The sequence below is a fragment of the Melozone crissalis genome, unplaced genomic scaffold (genome assembly GCF_028551555.1).
Source record: "Melozone crissalis strain CALT ecotype California unplaced genomic scaffold, PUWL_Pcris_2 ptg000032l_1, whole genome shotgun sequence".
Classification (NCBI taxonomy): Eukaryota; Metazoa; Chordata; class Aves; order Passeriformes; family Passerellidae; genus Melozone; species Melozone crissalis.
The window spans coordinates 508,382-526,060 of record NW_026535810.1 but is presented as its reverse complement, the minus strand read 5'-3'; the positions used below and the strand labels follow the sequence as shown (position 1 = coordinate 526,060).

The following is a 17,679-nucleotide window of genomic DNA, read 5'->3' as shown; positions in this document are numbered from 1 at the left end:
CACGCACAGTGCGTGGGCACGTCCGTGCGTCCGTCCCCACCCCCCGCCCCGGTAACCGGGGAAGTGGCGGCGGCGGCGGCTGCGGTGAGTGCGGGGCGCTGAGGGAGGGGAGCGGGGCCGGGCCGGCCACGGCGGCGGATCCTGCCGAGCCAGCCTGCGGGGCCTGGAGCGGGGGGCACCCGCCGTAGCCGCGGCCTGGAGCGGGCGCGGGCAGCCCGGGCCTGCCCCGCACAAAGGGCCCGCCCCGCACCGCGGTTCCGCGGGCGGGAAGGGCTCCGCGCAGGGCCCGGTGTGCCGGACAGCGCCTGCCCGCGGCTCTGTGCCCCCCGCCCGGTCCCTGCCGTGCCCTGCGGACGGCGGGCCCGGCGGGCGGCGGTCCCTCCCTGCAGCGGGAGCGGCCGGGGCGCATCGCGGCCGTGCCCGCGGATCTCGGGCGGCTCCGTGTCCCGCGAGTTCCGTCCCGCGGAACGGGGCCACAGGGCAGCGAACCCCGGGGTTTTCCTGCGATCTTTGCGTCCTGGGGGAAGCCTTCCCTGTTCGCTCGCTGCTGGCGAGTGGGCGAGCTGACCGTGGTTTGCACTTTTGCTGCTGTATGGCAATAAAAAAGTGGTCTGCCTTATTTTTGAGGTAGCGGAAGAGGGAAAAAGGTGGATAAGTACAGTGAGGAAGGATTCTTACAATCAGATTTTAACTTAACAGTTTTCAGAGATTCCCACTGTGCTGTGACAGCAGAAATGTGGTTCCACCTCTCACCCCTCTGTTGTAGTTTTTGACCTCCCAGTGCCATAGATCCGCAGGTGCAAAAGCAAGGGATGTCAGGACAAGAGGGACGCCAGGACTCCATGGTCAGCTGCTGCCATGGAGAGCAGAACAGCAGAGTTTCCCCTGAAATCTACTACTGAGCTTTGGTCTTGACTCGAGATTTACTGAGCAAGCCCCACTCTGGTAAATGTTCAGCACAGGGACCAGCTGCACTATTTACCTTCAGATTGTTTTGAAGTTTTTTTGCCAGTGAGTTCTGATCTCATTGAAGATTCTCAGTGTGAGGATTTGGTTAATAAGACTTGTAGCCTAGTCAGTTATAAAGCATTGGAAAGCAGTGGTTGTCTTGCTCTCTTTCCTGCCTTACAGGTATGATTTGCTTGACCATGCAGGTAACTAAATGACTCAAGAATGGAAACTGTAAATATTAATATATCAGTTCAGTCATCATCTTAGAAAATCAAGTTCTGGGCAGACATTGTTATGTGGAGGGTTTAAAATACTGTTTGAAAAACAGAGATTGAGGAGCATATAAATATATATTTGTATAACAATAGAAATCGTATATATTGCTGAAGGTGGTTTGAGAGTTGGCTTATGGCAGAGATGTGCCTGGGCTCACACAGGCCATTTGCTGCTCTGGGCCCATTTCTCTGGAGGTTGCTGGGTTTCAGCAAAATGTGCACTGAGCTGTCTTTTCATCTCCTGTTCCTCCTGGTGTTCAAAGTTCTGGCCTTGGGTTTGTTTGCCTTAGACTGCAAACAGGACAGGTAACATCTTAAATGTGTTTAAGTAATCCTTGAAGGACACGACCTGCTCTGGAAGACAAGCACTTTGGTTTTATTCTTCTTTGGAATTGTGGGTATGTTCATACTACTGACAAAAGACCAGAGCCTCATCCTTTTTGGGAACCAGATTGAACTCTTGTCACTCAGAGTTCCACAAGCCCCTGTGTCATGACTGAAGCGATCAACTAACAAGAAAAATCATGACAATTACCTATAACTGCCTGAATCAGAGCATTAATTTATTTCCTTGTTTTAACAGGTCACCATGAATTGGAATAAAGGTGGACCTGGTACCAAGAGAGGCTTTGGATTTGGTGGCTTTGCCATCACACCTGGCAAGAAGGAGGAGCCCAAGCTGTCTCAGCAGTCCCACAGCGCTTTCGGCACCGCCGGCTCCTCGGCAGCGTTTGCGAAATCGGGGCCTCCTCAGCTGCCTTCCTTCTACAAAATTGGGTCAAAGAGAGCCAATTTTGATGAGGAGAATGCGTAAGTGCAGTTGCTTCTCGTGTTTATGTAGCTCTAGATTTTAATGGCTTAATGTTTCTGAGGTTGGGGGAAGTATCTGTGACATTTACATAAATAAATACAGAATAATATACTTAGAAGACTGTGAGATGCTACAGTAGCCTGCAGAAGTTTTCATCCTCCAGCTTTCTCCTCTCTAGAACATATTTTATTCACTCTATGGTCTTCTCAGAGTTGGAGCCAAGTAGGATAAATTTGGGTGTGTTTTGCACAGGAAAACATAGATCTCCACAGTTCTTTACTTGGCTGCATAAATGTATAAATAAGGCAGCAAAAGTTGGGATTATTCAGCCTGGAGAAGTTTGGGGCTGACCTAATTGTGGCCTTCCAGTACCTAAAGGAGCCTACAAGAAAGATGAAGAGAAACTCAATTTTATTATATCTCTTTGCCCTGCTTTGAACTTTTAACATGAATAATTGTAAATAAATAAATCTCAACATCTTCTCTTGTGTCTATACTGACTTCTGTTGTCCATGTGGGTACCTTGACTCAACCAGAAACCATGAAAGACAGCACAGTGCTATAAACCATGTGCTGATTGGGCTGTTGTTCATTTTTTTTCAGCTACTTTGAGGATGAAGAGGAAGATTCCAGCAATGTGGAATTGCCCTACATTCCTGCAGAGAATTCCCCCACTCGGCAGCAGTTCCATTCCAAATCAGCAGACTCTGACAGTGATGATGATCCTCTGGAGGCATTCATGGCTGAAGTGGAGGCAAGAGCCAGCTTGGGGAATGTTTATTCATTGCTGTGGCTGTCCCTGTGTGCAGTCAGGGGCAGCAAATGTCACTCAGGGCTTTGGCAGCTGCAGTCAAAATGCCACTTAACTTTGTGGTTTATATAGGATGGTGTTAGTTAGACCTCAAAAGTGGATCAGAGAGTGGATGTGACTTGCACTAATTTAACTATTTAACAGCTTTGAGGATGTCACATAGAGCTCTGCTTGTTTCTGAATATCAAACTAAGGTTTTCTGTGTTTTTCACTACCTAAATGGAAATTGTTTGTATTTATGAGCTGATTTTTAGCTACAGTTCTGTTATTAGTTGGATTCAGGAGGAATATGAGGGATTTATTTTTTCAATAGCACTGTCACAAGCTTAGAGTAGTATATAAATTCAAAGGTACTAGTAGGAGAATTCATTTAGCAGAATCAGATATGCAACAAGACAAAGATTAGTCCAAGAAGTGTTTTCTCTGTGACATAATGGCTTAATTATTCAGGAATATTTTCCCCTTTCATGTTTTACCATCTTGGTCTTTTTAACATGTGACAACTTTATGACCTGCTAGGATCAAGCTGCTCGAGACATGAAGAGACTTGAGGATAAAGACAAGGAAAAGAAGAACGTTAAGTAAGTTCTCTTTTATCATTCCCATGCCTGCTGTGTCTTGTATGGCGCTCAGAGAATTCTGAGCATTTTGTTGATGATGGATGTTCATTAGGCAGTGTAGGATATACCTAATAAACATCATTAACCTGTACTTGAGATGCTGTGGGTAATGATTTGTGCTGTAAAAATGGGATAATAGGGAAGAATCCATGGCAAACTGCACCAATCCCTTGCCAGAAGCCTTTCTAGGTCACAGAAATCGGGGCAACACGTTGTTCTCCTGCCACTTTCCAGCTCAGCCTGGATAGTTTTTCTGCTTCCCACACCCTTGGAGAGATCAGAATGGTTTCACTTAAAATTGTATTTATGTGAGCAAAATAAGTCAGTGCTGCTGTACCTGGACTTCTGGAGACTCTTCTAAACTTGGACTAGGTTTTAGACATGAAAGCTGATAGATGAGATAGCACGTGACATTTGGAGTTTAAAACAGTTTTAATTCATGCAGCTTATCTATTAGTTTTGACTAAGGAAAATAATGATGCTGTTGATTCTTGATAGAAATGTCAGATATATTGGTAGAAGTTACATTGCATGGGGTTGATCAGATTATACGTGGTCCTGACACAGAACACCGGATCCAAATCACCACCTGGGGAGGTTCTGAACTGGATTTGCACTTCCTGGCTCATATTCCTCTTCAGTTATGGGACTTCTGTAGCATCAAGAGCTTAGACCAGGATGATCTTTGATGTGGCTTCTGCTGGGAAGATGGAATCCTAATCTTTCAGTCTCAGTACTAGAAGTAAAGAGAAGCCTTTGCAGGGTCACTGCTATGGTTGGCACCAGATATGAAAACTCCATGGGTTGGGAATATAAATGTTGCCCTGTTGATAGTGTTGTGTCTTCCACGAGATCTGGAGCTCAGCACTAATCAAATGAAACTATTGAGCTGAGTCTGTGGAACACTTGCAGGGAAGTTTTTCTCCGCTTGTTTTTCCAGGGGTATTCGAGATGACATTGAAGAGGAAGATGACCAAGTGAGTTCCTATGCAGTCTTTCTATCTTCTTTTTTTGTTGTTTTGTATTTTTTAACTTTCCCTCTCCAAACACCTAACTGCTAGGGACGAACAAAATTCCAGTGTCATGTGCAGTATCTGGACAATTCAGCAGGAAGCTGTAGTGGTCACCCTGCTCTCTACCCTTCCAGGTGTTTTAAGAAGAATATTAGACAGTTGCATTCACTGATGAAGATTTCTTTCAGTCAGTTTGAAGTTAAGTTTCCTGCACAGATTGTTCAGTGTCTGAGGATCTTATACATTGCAATTAGCACGATCAGCTCCAGCAGACACCAGGGAGAGGCTGTTGGACTCTGGAGGCTCCTTGCAGTGAAATGTGGGGTCTGTTCAGGGCAAGAATCAGGCTCTTTGATCCCTGTTTTCAGAGGAGCTCCTGCTCTCCTTGAGCTTTATAGCTATCACTGTAGCAGAAATAATCAAAGAGAAAAAACTTAATTTCAAAATGTACCTTCCTACTGAGTTGTAGTTACTAACACTTGTGTTACTTGCATTCATGCAGAGCTTGGCAGGGTTGTCTGGCCTTGAGGGCCTCTGCTTCCAGTGTAGCTGTGCCAGAGTTTGAGCAGAGGTGACTTTATGCCTGGAGGCAGCTGTTGTTCAAGTGTATTGTGTGCTTAGCTCTGTGACCGAGGGGTAATTGGCCAGGAAAATGGAAGATCCACATGAGTATATATGTATGTTTGTAATTGAGCCTTGCTTTATAAATCTGATCTTAAATATTTGCTCCAAGTCAAGCAAGACTGGTGTTTTCTCTATGAGAAAGTCTCACACTGGTGTGCCAGTGAGAATCTGAGACACAACATCTTTGTGAGCTGTGAGGATGGCACATGACAGGGTGGCAGTGTCTTAACTCGAGGTTGTCTTGAAGGACTCTTCTGAAATACTTTCTTTCACATTTGTGTTGACTCAGTGAAAAATAGATATCTCTTCATTTCCTGAAGTCTAGTTAGGGGAAGTCAAGAAACTATCTTTGCCATAGCATGTTCAAAAAATTCGGTATCATATGCTTAGTAACAATGTGTTTTCTGGTTAGAAACCTACAGTGTTTTGTTCTTTGTGCTTTGTTCCTGTGGAGATAAGAATAGATCCTTCTGTTGGTAAACATGACAAGACTTGGTAGAAAGAGTTGTTAAGAGAAGTTTGGCTTTTAGGAGCATTTTGTGGCGTAGCTGACACTGGAGTTATTTTCTTCATTTGCACTTCTTACCCTTCAGGATGTATCTGTTGGTGTTTATTAGAAGAATCAGTTCTAGTGGAAGTAGTTACCTTGTTCCTCAGTGGATGTGGAAGCAAACAGCCACTTAGCACACACATCCCTTCAAGCAGAAGTGTTGCATGCTGTGGTGTGTGAGTTTGCTGCTCTGTTTTGCTGCAGGAAGCGTATTTTCGCTACATGGCCGAGAACCCCACGGCTGGCGTGGTGCAGGAGGAGGAGGAGGATAACCTGGAGTATGACAGTGATGGGAACCCAATTGCACCTTCCAAAAAAATCATTGATCCTCTTCCACCTATTGACCATTCAGAGGTAGGAGGGATTTGTGTTCTGTTCTGTTTGAGGCACTCCAGAAAGCAGGAGCTGAGGAGGCCCCTGTAATATTTCAGTGCTGTCTCAGGTAAATCATACTAAATTTCCTTGAAATGGCTTCATTTAAGCAAATGTTCTGGCAGACAGTTAAGAACTTCAGAAAACAAATGAATCTTGAGTCTGGACTAACTGAGTAATGAATTAATTACATTGCAGATTGAATACCCACCATTTGAGAAAAATTTCTATGATGAGCACGAGGAGATCACCAGCCTGACCCCGCAGCAGGTGGTGGAGTTGCGGCATAAGCTGAATCTCCGGGTAAGCTGGTGACAAAACTGCTCTCCCAGCAGCTTTGAGCTCCCTTTCAACTTTGGCCTATCGTAGTTTAAATGAGGATTTTCACTGGGAACTCCAGCTTTTGGATCCAGTCCTCTCAGACACCTGCAGAGATGCTGATTTCTTGGAAATCTCCTATGGATTTGTGAAAGTGGGCAGTGAGGAATGCTGCTTGGACTAAAGAGCTCCAGAGCTAGGAGTTAAAACTGGAAATAAATGCAGAAATAAGTTCTTTGCCATTTCTGATGTGTTAGTGGGGTGACCCTCTGTGAAGGGAATTATTTGGGGTAGAACACCAGTTAAACACAAGGAGGTAAAAACAGTGTTTAGTAGCTCATGTTGCTTGACAGATAATTAAATTTTTATACCTGAAAGTCTTTATTCACACAACACATCTGGAATTTGCACCCAGTTAAATTTAATGTCCACTCAAATAGTATAGTTCTTTTTCAGAGGTAGAGAGACGCATTTTGGGGGTTTTTTTTAACAGATTGCTCTTTGTTTTTCTCTCAAAAATATCTTTTTCTCTTTCCAAGGTCTCTGGGGCTGCTCCTCCAAGGCCTGGCAGTAGTTTTGCTCATTTTGGGTTTGATGAGCAACTTATGCATCAGATTAGGAAATCTGAATATACCCAACCCACTCCAATCCAATGTCAGGTGAGTGTTGTTACTTCTCAAACTTGTAAAGAGAATGAAAATAACACATGCAAAGCTCCCTCATCCACGTGAGGAGGAGAAAAATGCAATTCTAGTTGCCTGCAGAATGGCTTTGGTATTTTTTAAATAGAAGTTTGCCCACTTCTTTCCATGTTGAATGACCACTGTAAATATATCTGTATTCCTTTTTTATTGTTTTGGTGAATGAAGAACATTCAAGTGATGTCTCTTGCATAGAGAAATGTATGAAAAGTTCAGGGTTTTTTGAGCTGGGCTTTCCTTGTTACCTGAGTTTTCCTGTACTGTCCGGCACAAGGATGTGCATATTGTGGGCTTCAAATCTCCTTCTTTTTAGGGTGTTCCAGTGGCACTAAGTGGCAGAGACATGATTGGCATAGCCAAGACTGGAAGTGGGAAAACAGCTGCCTTCATCTGGCCAATGCTGATCCACATCATGGATCAGAAGGAGCTGGAACCAGGGGATGGTCCCATCGCAGTGATCGTCTGCCCAACCAGGGAGCTCTGCCAGCAGGTGGGTGTGTAGCATTCCTGCATGTACCAGCCAGTCTGCTTGGAGAAGGAGGCAAAATTCTTGGCAGAAATCATCAGATAACATCAGGAAAGTATTTGAAAGAACTACTTTGTGCATGAGTAGCCTGGGTCCAACTCACAGCTATTTCTTACCATGGTATTCTTGAAGAATCATGACAAACCTAAAATTTTAAATTTTTGCACCGTGCTCCTGTATTATTTTTAGGTATAAGAATGTTGTGTGTGCACTGTGACAAATTGTATGTGCAGAAGGATAGAACCTGCAGGTTAAATTATTGTTGGATGCCTAAGTAGGTTTCTCAAGTTACTGGAAATCATCCACATGTATCAAAGTACTCGCCCTGAGGAGTTTGGAATCATTCCATTAAGTTACTGAGGAGTGCATTTCAGGCTCCATGCTGCATTTCCAGGGTAGGTGTGTTGTCTCAGAGCTGTGAGATGTGAGCTGTGCTGTGTCTGTGTCGCACCCTCAGATCCACTCGGAGTGCAAGCGCTTTGGCAAAGCCTACAACCTGCGCTCGGTGGCCGTGTACGGAGGAGGGAGCATGTGGGAGCAAGCCAAGGCCCTGCAGGAGGGGGCAGAGATCGTAGTCTGCACACCTGTAAGTACTGTGGCCACCAAAACCAGGGCTTTGCTCTGCTCAGCTTGAAAAACATTGTAAAAATCTGTTTCTTTGACGTAAATATTGACACTTCATTCTAGACCGAAGCCTTGAGATGTTTTCTGTTGTAAGTCTCTGGTAAGTCAGGATGCAAAGCAGCTAGGTGGTTGTATATATTAACATGTTTTTAAAGGTGCTTTAAAAACTTGGGGTTTTTTCTTACTAGGGTCGTTTGATTGATCATGTGAAAAAGAAAGCTACAAACCTGCAGAGAGTCACTTACCTTGTGTTTGATGAAGCTGACAGAATGTTTGATATGGGGTTTGGTACGTATTGAACCAAAGTCACTATTTTGGAAAGCAATGGTGCCCAGTCCCAGCTTAGGGGGTCTGTAAAATTAATTAGTGAATGAGAAGCACTCATTCTTTCTGTGATTATATGTTAAATAAAGCAATGAAACTGCATTTTGACTCAATTTTTCTAAACAATGAGCTTACAGGGTTGATGAGAGCATTTCTTCTCCTTTGCAGAATACCAGGTCAGATCAATCGCGAGTCACGTCCGTCCTGACAGACAGAGTGAGTAAACAGTGAGTCTGGAACAGAGCTTGGATCTCCAGTTCTGGACACAGCCACACCAGGAGGCTTGTGCCAAAGTCCACTGGTGTTATTCTCAGCGTGGGCTGTTGGGAGGGAGCAGTTGTGACATGTGGGCATTCAACTCATCTCTCTGTAATCCCTCCACCGACTGCACTCAGAGCAAAGATGATTAGCTGAATTCATGTTCATATGCCTTGAAATTCAGTGTTCTGAGCTGCCATGAGAGAAAGTTCACAGCAGAGCCCTGTATTATCAATATTTCAGATGCTGTGTAATGTATTTCCATTTTGTGGTATTCTAACAGCGGTTGGTAATTTCCATTAGAACCCATAAAACCTCAGCTTCAGTTCACTGACACTCAGGAATCCAGGTCCTCCTTCACAACATCTGTGCAGTGTTTTTACAGTTCTGAAAGGAAATTTCTACTTCAAGGCCTTTGAAGCCTGTTTCTCTTCCAGCCCTGTTGTTCAGTGCCACATTCCGTAAGAAAATTGAGAAATTGGCTCGGGATATCCTGATCGACCCAATTCGGGTTGTGCAAGGAGACATTGGAGAGGTAATGCCATAATACTTGTGAGACACTCAGAGCAAGGAATTGCTCAGTTTCTGTTCTCTGAAATTTAAGTTAAACTGCATGAATCATCATTTATAGTTAGTTTAAATAATTTGTGCTTCGCAAAAATAGAAAGTTTTAGAAATAGTGGGTTTCTATTTTTATCTTGTTGACCTTTCCACCGTGGTAGTTTATTTTTATTAGGCTGAATCAATGGTTGTATCTTTCAGTTTTGTCTCAAAAGCATAAAAAAGGCATTGCAACTTCTGCAGTGAAGAATTTGAAAGTTAAAATCTCTGTCCCATGGTTTACATGGGAATGTTGATGCTGGACTTGCTTGACAGTGACAGCTGAGCCATCAGCAGGCTGGGATCTGGTAGGAAGCTGATGAAGTGGGCAGATATAAACTTGCTGGGAAGAAACTTTGCTAATAATATATTGAAACTGTTGAGAAATTTCACAAGATGCCTTCAGAACATCCTTCTTTGAACCAGTTCTCTGTATTTTTTGGTTTTTACATCAGATCCCTTTAAAACAAAAGAAATGACTGCCTGAAGCCCCTTCTTTCTGGGAAAAAATTTCCTTGATTTTGCTTAAGAAAAGCAACAGCTTCCACAGCTCAGTCACAGGGCCTGTATTCATTGATGTAAACTATTACTGTGTAATGGGAGCATCATCCTTGAAATAATATCAAAATGTGTCAAAATGAAATCTTTCAGAGAAAACTTGCAGTTGGTGCTGTAAGCTGCACTGCACTGTATTACTTGTGGTGCAGAATATGTGGGAAATCTGTGTATTGCTGTCACCTTCCTGACTCTGAGGGCATTTCTGCCCTTAGGCAAATGAAGATGTCACTCAGATTGTGGAGATTTTCCCCTCTGGGCCCAGCAAGTGGAACTGGCTGACGCGGCGCCTGGTGGAGTTCACGTCCTCGGGGAGCGTCCTCCTCTTCGTCACCAAGAAAGCCAACGCAGAGGAACTGGCCAATAACCTCAAGCAGGAGGATCATAACCTGGGGCTGCTCCACGGGGACATGGACCAGAGCGAGAGGAATAAAGTCATTTCGGAATTTAAGAAAAAGGGGATCCCCATCCTGGTGGCTACTGATGTGGCAGGTATGTGACCTTCTGGAAAGCAGCTCAGACAACCTCTGGGTATCAGCAGAGAGGCAAGAATGTTTCAGGGGAAGGCAACCAGCTTGGGTTCTGCACCTGCAGAACAATCAAACAGTTCCAGGTGCTTTTCAGAACCATGGAATATCCCGAGCTGGAAGAGACCCACAGGCATCATGGAGCCCAACTCTTGGCCCTGCACAGACACCCCCAAGAGTCTCACTCTGTGCCTGTGCAGTACATGGCATTGGCAAGGGGGGTTATATTTAGTCTCTTAATGATGCCTAAATTACAGCCTGACATTTTTTAATATACAGAAAGAAAAGTTGTCTTAAGGAAGTTGTTGCTGTTCATTGATTAGCTGACGTTCCTTTTGTCCACAGGACCAGGGCAGGGTGATACCCTGGTACCAGAGGAATTGCTCTGAGTTAATTGGGATAATGACACTTCCCACCACGTTGCTCTTTCTTGCAGCTCGAGGCTTGGATATCCCTTCCATCAAGACTGTCATCAACTACGACGTGGCCCGGGACATCGACACGCACACGCACCGGATCGGCCGCACCGGCCGCGCGGGGGAGAAGGGGGTGGCCTACACCCTGCTGACCCCCAAGGACAGCAACTTCGCTGGGGACCTCGTCAGGAACCTGGAGGGTGCCAACCAGCACGTCTCCAAAGAGCTGCTGGATTTGGCAATGCAGGTATGAACCAGCAGAACTCGGGGTAAGAAGGTTTCGCTCCAGATTCAGCACAAAATCAGCCGGCTCGTGTTGCTGGTTCCATCGTGTGTTAGCAGTGACCTTTTGGGGATCTGTCCTGGTTTAAAGTAGGTTTCCTTGTGGTTTTAATGGCCTTTGAAAGAATCCATGAAGATTTGGTAACACAGTATGTGATCTATTTTGGGGCCAGGCACTGCCTAGGAAATGAGGAGCTGTAATCTGCTGATGCCAGCAGAGCATTCCAGTGTCTCATTGCAGTCAGATTTATAGCAGGCACCTGGGAGATGCAGCTTAGTTGAAAGCTAAACTAGAAAACAATTACAGGGACATTCCCTCTGTGAAAGGGTTGTTGCTTGATCATTCCACCTGCTTGGCAGTGTTCTGGCAGATTTGCTATATATAGGCATGACAGGTAGCTGCAGCAATTGTGCTTGTGCCACTGAACTTATCAACTCTTTAATTTCTTGTATTTTGCTGCCTGTATAGCTGCAACAGAGCCCTGGCTTTTTGGCAACTCCCAGATTCAGAGATGGATTAGCAGGCCTGTGGACATATTAGCAAGTAGCTTGGACAGCAGCTGCCAAAAGTAAATACTTTTCTGACAAAAGCAGCATTTTCAGAAGGGACAGAATTAGTGAGGCAGAGCTTCTCTGACTGCCTTGAGAGAAGCATGTAGGGAACCAACTGACTTATTCACATTTGGAGAGACTGCAGGGCATAAAAAAGGTGCAGCCAACTATTATTTAAACACCTGGAAACAGCAGGTCTGGTTGGGCTGACATTCCCTGGCCACTGCTTGGAACAGAAAGTTTTGCTGACAGACCCTCATTTCTCCTTTGCCAAGCACTGGGCTAAATCAGTGAAACCAGAGTATGAACAAGAGCAGAGCTCCCAGGTGATGGCATTGGAAATTGTGTTTATTCCTGAGTTTATTGGAATGCAAATCCCCAAAACCTTAACCTGAATGAGAGTTGAGGGTGTACAATTAGTTTTCATAGAAAGCATTTGTAACTCAAAGCATCACACCCACATGGCACAACTGCCTACAGCAGCTGTGTGGTTAAATGGAAAACAGTATTTACATTTTTCTTTTGAATGCTCAGTATCCCTTTTTTCTCAGCCTCATTACATGCATTTATGAAGCTTTTCCTTCCCTGTATTGAGAAGCACTTGTCCCTCTCTTACAGAACCCGTGGTTCCGGAAATCCCGTTTTAAAGGAGGGAAGGGCAAGAAGCTGAATATTGGTGGTGGTGGCCTGGGGTACCGAGAGCGCCCCGGGCTGGGCTCAGAAAACACTGTAAGTAGAGATGCTGAAGAGGTTTTCAAAGATTCTTGGCACCTTTTAACTTAGTACTGATTACTCTTTAATTTAAAAAATCTTGGTGCTGGATGACACTGTCTGCTTTAAAAGTTCTCACAGCTCAGCATCTTTCAGAGTTAGGATCATATATCTCAAGTGAAAGTCTCCTGTGCTGTTCTTACCTTGTTAAGAGCTGGTTTTTTTTAGAGCTAGAGTGATCCAGAAGGTTTGGAGATTCCTCATAAAATAGACTGTTGCTGTAAAATAAATGGTAATAAATTACTTCAAAATTTCCAGCCATTTCCAATCTGATTCTTGGCAGGAAAAAAAAAATGGAGCAGACTATTCCACTGCTCAGGGCTCTCCAGAAGTCTGTCATCCTTAGTGGATGTATTTCCTGAGTGCAGGGACAGGATAGATGTGGGCAGTGGTTGAACTGAGTGTGTCTGTGAGGGCAATTGCAGAGGTTTATCCCATTGTGTTTTTGCACAGGACCGTGGAAACAACAACAGTGTGATGAGCAACTATGAGGCCTACAAGCCATCCACAGGGGCCATGGGGGACAGGCTGACAGCAATGAAAGCAGCTTTCCAGGTTGGTTCAGTGCTTGGACTCCTTTTCTCCCCTGAAAATGCAGCAGCCCTGTTATTTCAGGGAAGGTGAGGATGCTGGTTGTGGCTGTGTCACTTGCAGCACACTCGGCATGGCAGTCCCAAGTGGTGAAGTTAGGTACAGGCTGGACTGACCACATTTGCACAAATTTGCCCAACTTACTTTGTTTTCTGCTGCCTCTTTGCTCTTTTTTTCTTTCCGGATTCTGCATCTGGGCTTGATTCTTTGCAGCAGTAGTGTAATTGCAATCAAAAGGGGGAAACAGAAGCTCTTTCTCTTCAGTGTAAAAATTAACCCCACAATGTAAGAATTCCCTTGTTGGTACTGTCTGGTAGGAGGTGCCTATTACTAACTCTGTGTCCATAAGCACAGGAGGAATGTAATCACTCCAAAATTGACTTTTTCTAGGAATTCTGTTGCCCCAAAATCCAAGGTGGGCTTGTGACCGCACGATGACTCCGTGTTCTGTGGGGCAGCACAGAGCCAAACCTGCTCTCTCTTATCTCTCCCTTTCCTGCAGTCCCAGTACAAGAGTCACTTTGTTGCTGCAAGTTTAAATAACCAAAAGACTGGGAGCTCTGCCGCTGGTGCCAGCGGCTGGACCAGCGCCGGGAGCCTGAACTCCGTCCCGACGAGTTCGACGCAGCAAAGCGCCGCCAATCCCGAGAGCCCCATGGCAGCCCCGGCGGCGGCAAAGGGAGTGCCAGGCTTCACCAGCACGGGCAGCCTGAGCAGCGTGCCCCCCTTCCCGAGCACGGGAGCGCAGGGCTTCAACAGCACAAACAGCAGCGCCAACAGCCGGGAGGGCGGCGGCATCGCCAGAGAACGGTACAACGACAGCCGCAACAGTCGGCACGGCGAGGCCCCGCGGCGCGCTGAGGGCAGTGCTGGCAGGGGGGAGGGCGCTGGTGGCCGAGGGGAGGGCAGTGGTGGCCGAGGGGAGGGCAGTGGTGGCCGCTTCAACGAGGGCCAGCGCTTTAACGATGGTCAGCGTTTCAATGATGGCCAACGCTTTAACGAGGGCCAACGCTTCAATGATGGTCAGCGCTTCAACGATGGCCAGCGTTTTACTGAAGGCCAACGCTTCAGCGATGGTCAGCGCTTCAGCGATGGTCAGCGCTTCAATGATGGCCAGCGCTTTAACGAGGGTCAGCGCTTCAACGATGGCCAGCGCTTTAATGATGGTCAGCGCTTCAGTGATGGCCAGCGCTTTAATGATGGTCAGCGCTTCAACGATGGCCAACGCTTAAACGATGGCCAGCGCTTTAACGAGGGCCAACGCTTCAATGATGGCCAACGCTTTAACGAGGGCCAGCGTTTCAATGATGGCCAACGCTTCAACGATGGCCAGCGCTTTAATGAGGGCCAGCGCTTCAATGATGGTCAGCGTTTCACCGAGGGCCAGCGCTACGATGGCCAACGCTACGGTGAGGGCCAGCGTTACACCGATGGGCAGCGCTTCAGCGAGGGCCAGCGCCACGGCGAGGGCGGCGGCCGGCACAGTGACCCCTCCCGGCACAGCGACGGCCGCCACGGCGACGTCCATCGCCACGGCGAGGGCCGGCACTTCAGCGACTTGCCGGCCACCAACCGCAACAACGGCGACAGCAGGAACAGCGAGAGCAGGAATGGGGAGAACAGGAAGGAGGCCAACAGCCGAGACAACAAGACAGATGGCTTTGCTGTCCCAGAGCCCCCAAAACGGAAGAAGAGCCGGTGGGACAGTTAAAAGCCGGGGGTTCACAGCCTGGAATCTCTGCAGGTGGTGTTGTCGTTTTCCAGAGGATTTCTGGGGGTTGTTGGGAACTGGTTGTTGAGCAGCTGGGGCAGGAGGAGGAAACCATGAGAACCCCCGTGCGAGTTCATCTGCGGACAGACTCCCCCGAATGAAGTGCACACAACACTTAGTGAAAGAAATCATTTTGATAAAGCTCCCTGGGTTCTGCTTTGAAACATTCAGTGCTCGAGTGACTCTGCTGGATTTAAACAGATCTTCTTGACAAAAAAAAAAAAAAAAAGGTGTTCCACATCCTTGGAACGTTAAGAAACTGTTGTCCATAGAAGTATAAATTAGTCTTTTCTTAACCAGCGTTCACATTTACAAACCAGTCCAGTCCACCTAGAGATGCTCAGGACCTGCCTGTTAGACATTAATCTTGCAGCAGTTTGGTCAGTATGGTGAGTTCTTCCTCCATCTCCTTTTCACACATTTTCCCCAAATAATTTGGTCTCCAGGTTACCCTTTACCTCTCTCCTCATCCACTAAGAATGTATCAATTTGCTTTGCTAAGGTGGGGCAGAGCAAATTGGTTTCATTTTTTGGGTTTTTTTGGTTTTTTGTTTGTTTTTTTTTTTTTTGGTTTTGGTTTTTTTTTTTTTTTGGTGTGTGTGGAGCTGTTTGAGGGATCCCTCTCCATCCCAGCAAACCACAAATCCACTTGTAGTGTAGGTTGGACTCCCTGGCTTATATGTGGTCAGTACTTTAATTCCAATCCCATTGCCCAGATATTTTTTTCTTTTGAAGAACCTTCTGTTTTCTAATATCCTTCATTCTGGTGGAAGCCTGCATAGCAAACCTGTGTCTCTGCTGTGCCTATGCACCCTCTGTTCTGAGAGGGTTGAGTGCTTTCTTCAAATTAAAAACAAAAAAGGGAAGACAATGTGGATAGACCACAACAATCAGAGGCTGGAGCCCCCCAGGAAGTGTGGCTAAAGGAAGAAGATTCAGAAATTCAGGGATCTGTTGCTCAGAAGCCTTTAGGGAGAACTCAGAAAACAATAAATGAAAAGAAACAGCTCAAATCTGGCCTTGTTTTGGACACACGTAGTAAATCTGTAAAATCTTGCTTGCCCATTTTTAACTCATTGTGTGTATTCCCATTTTTTAACTTCTTTTTTTTTTTTTTTTTTGCCACAAGGTAGGGAAGAACTTTTCAGTTGGGACATGTCAGCACCCACCGCTGGCTCGTTTCCACTGGAAGATGTACCAGAAGCTGTCAGGGTTTTGTGACATTGTGATGTTTTCTTTATCAGCTGTGCATTTACTTTCTGCTTGCTCTAGTAAATGTTTTATTACTGGTACAAAAATATGCAGCATGTGCTTTTTATTCTCTTCTTTGGCTGTCCTGATGTGCAAATGGAGAGCTGACAGTCTGGAGATCTCACTGTGTCTGTCTCACCAGAAGTTGTGGATTGTAGTTGATAAAATACTTCCTGTGGTTTTTCTTAGTATCTTTCACCCCAAAATGTTTCACAAACCCTGTTTTAGCTTCAAGGTCTCCTGAAAAATAGATTTTTCTCCACTTTATAGAGGAAAGGATACAGCCCAGAGCATGTGATCCATTTCCCCCAGCTTTTTGTGGGATCATGGGCAGACCTGGAAAGAGAGCTCAGCAACAGCCCCAGGATCTGACACTGGCTACAGTTCAGACACCACATGATTATTTGGGCCCCCTCAGAAACCAGCTCTGATCTGCTGGAGCTTTATTTAAAATAGTTTCCAGAATTCCCTCCCTGCAGTCTGGGCAGGAATTGTTGCCCTGGTTTGAGCTCTGTGCATTCAGTGTGAAGCCAAGGGTGTTTCAGGGCAGGCTGGCAGGGCTTTACAAGCTCCTGTGTTCCCCTTCTCACCCTGAAGGTTCATTGCTGCAATTAAAGATTGGAGTTTCAAAACAAAATGTAAAAATAGCCCCATGGTCTGAGCTGCCATCTGCTCCTCCCTGCCACTGGGAACCAGCCCCATGTGAGGCATATGCTGGGGTTTCTCCCCTTGTTAACACTTCCCTCTGCTCCTTGTAGGATTATTGGAATTCCTCACCCCTCTCCCACCTCCCAGGAGCCTCTTGGGAAGAGAGTGATTAAATATTGATCAGTGCCAGGGAGCGCAGATGTCAGCTTGCAGGGCTGTGTGAGGTCCATGGGAGGGCTGGCTCCTTCCCTGGGAACAAGGGAGCAGTGTGAGCAGCATTCCAACTGCCCTGACAGGGGCTCTGGTGTCTTCCAAAGAGACTAATTCATTCTAAGAGATGATTTTAAAACTGTGCATCCCAGAGCCCTTCCCTGACATGCTCCTGGCTCTTTGTCCCTCCATTCCCTATGACTCACTTTGCACCACAGCTTTTCACTGGGGAGGATATGGGAATGCACACAGTTATTTACCTGGTGCCTGTCCTTAGCAAGGAATTCCTGCCTTGAGGAGCTGTGTAGGAAGAAGATGCTCCATGCCACCACCACCATGCTGTTTAATTTATCTGCCCTCAACACAGCTCCTTGGGAAAGCCTTTTCCCAGTGAGCTTTCCCAGCAGGGCAGGGGCAGAGGGAGAGCAGACCTGGCTGGAATACAAGGATGGAAACAAGCCAGACAGACTCTCTTTATTCACTCCTTAACCTGCAATGAGATGACAGGGCCACGACAGTTGCATGCAGTGGCCTTTGTGGTAATGGATGAAGTGTTTGGGATTCAAGTGTTCCCTGCACCCTTCCAGGCCATAAAGTTTGTCCTGCCTCCTTCATCCCACCCTGTCCCAGTGCCTCCCGCTCCAGTTTGTGGTCGTGTGTTGGTGTTCACTCCATCCATGAGGGAAGGGTGAGGTGCAGAACAGCCCCACGGGCACTCTGTGCTCCC

At 46.2% G+C, this 17,679-nt stretch overlaps 1 protein-coding gene across 3 annotated transcripts; it reads left to right on the top strand.

Moving 5' to 3' along the window:
- The first annotated feature begins 40 nt into the window (after nucleotides 1–40).
- On the top strand, nucleotides 41–16,143 carry DDX42 (DEAD-box helicase 42). Of its 3 annotated transcripts, XR_008483286.1 has the most exons (19): nucleotides 41–84; nucleotides 1,810–2,036; nucleotides 2,641–2,791; nucleotides 3,368–3,429; nucleotides 4,409–4,445; nucleotides 5,860–6,009; nucleotides 6,226–6,330; nucleotides 6,885–7,004; nucleotides 7,360–7,536; nucleotides 8,030–8,158; nucleotides 8,385–8,484; nucleotides 8,689–8,736; nucleotides 9,216–9,313; nucleotides 10,149–10,425; nucleotides 10,897–11,123; nucleotides 12,329–12,439; nucleotides 12,935–13,036; nucleotides 13,575–15,232; nucleotides 15,973–16,143. XR_008483286.1 is itself a non-coding variant. In XM_054281573.1 (18 exons), exons 2-18 carry the CDS (start codon nucleotides 1,816–1,818, stop codon nucleotides 14,781–14,783), a joined length of 3,324 nt encoding a protein of 1,107 aa, XP_054137548.1. In that variant the 5' UTR covers nucleotides 41–84; nucleotides 1,810–1,815; the 3' UTR covers nucleotides 14,784–16,143. The 3 variants fall into 3 exon arrangements, 2 of the variants coding, with proteins under 2 accessions (XP_054137548.1, XP_054137550.1); XM_054281573.1 differs by having other exon boundaries at nucleotides 13,575–16,143; XM_054281575.1 differs by lacking the exon at nucleotides 41–84 and adding an exon at nucleotides 921–945 and having other exon boundaries at nucleotides 13,575–16,143.
- Nucleotides 16,144–17,679: the final 1,536 nt, after the last annotated feature.

What these genes read in the sequence shown, in the direction of transcription:
- DDX42 (XM_054281573.1), top strand. Translation starts at nt 1,816, where the DNA reads ATGAATTGGAATAAAGGTGGACCTGGTACCAAGAGAGGCTTTGGATTT. An exon ending in CACCTATTGACCATTCAGAG is followed by an intron (nt 6,010 to 6,225) that starts GTAGGAGGGATT and finishes ATTACATTGCAG; the next exon opens with ATTGAATACCCACCATTTGA. An exon ending in CAATGAAAGCAGCTTTCCAG is followed by an intron (nt 13,037 to 13,574) that starts GTTGGTTCAGTG and finishes CCTTTCCTGCAG; the next exon opens with TCCCAGTACAAGAGTCACTT.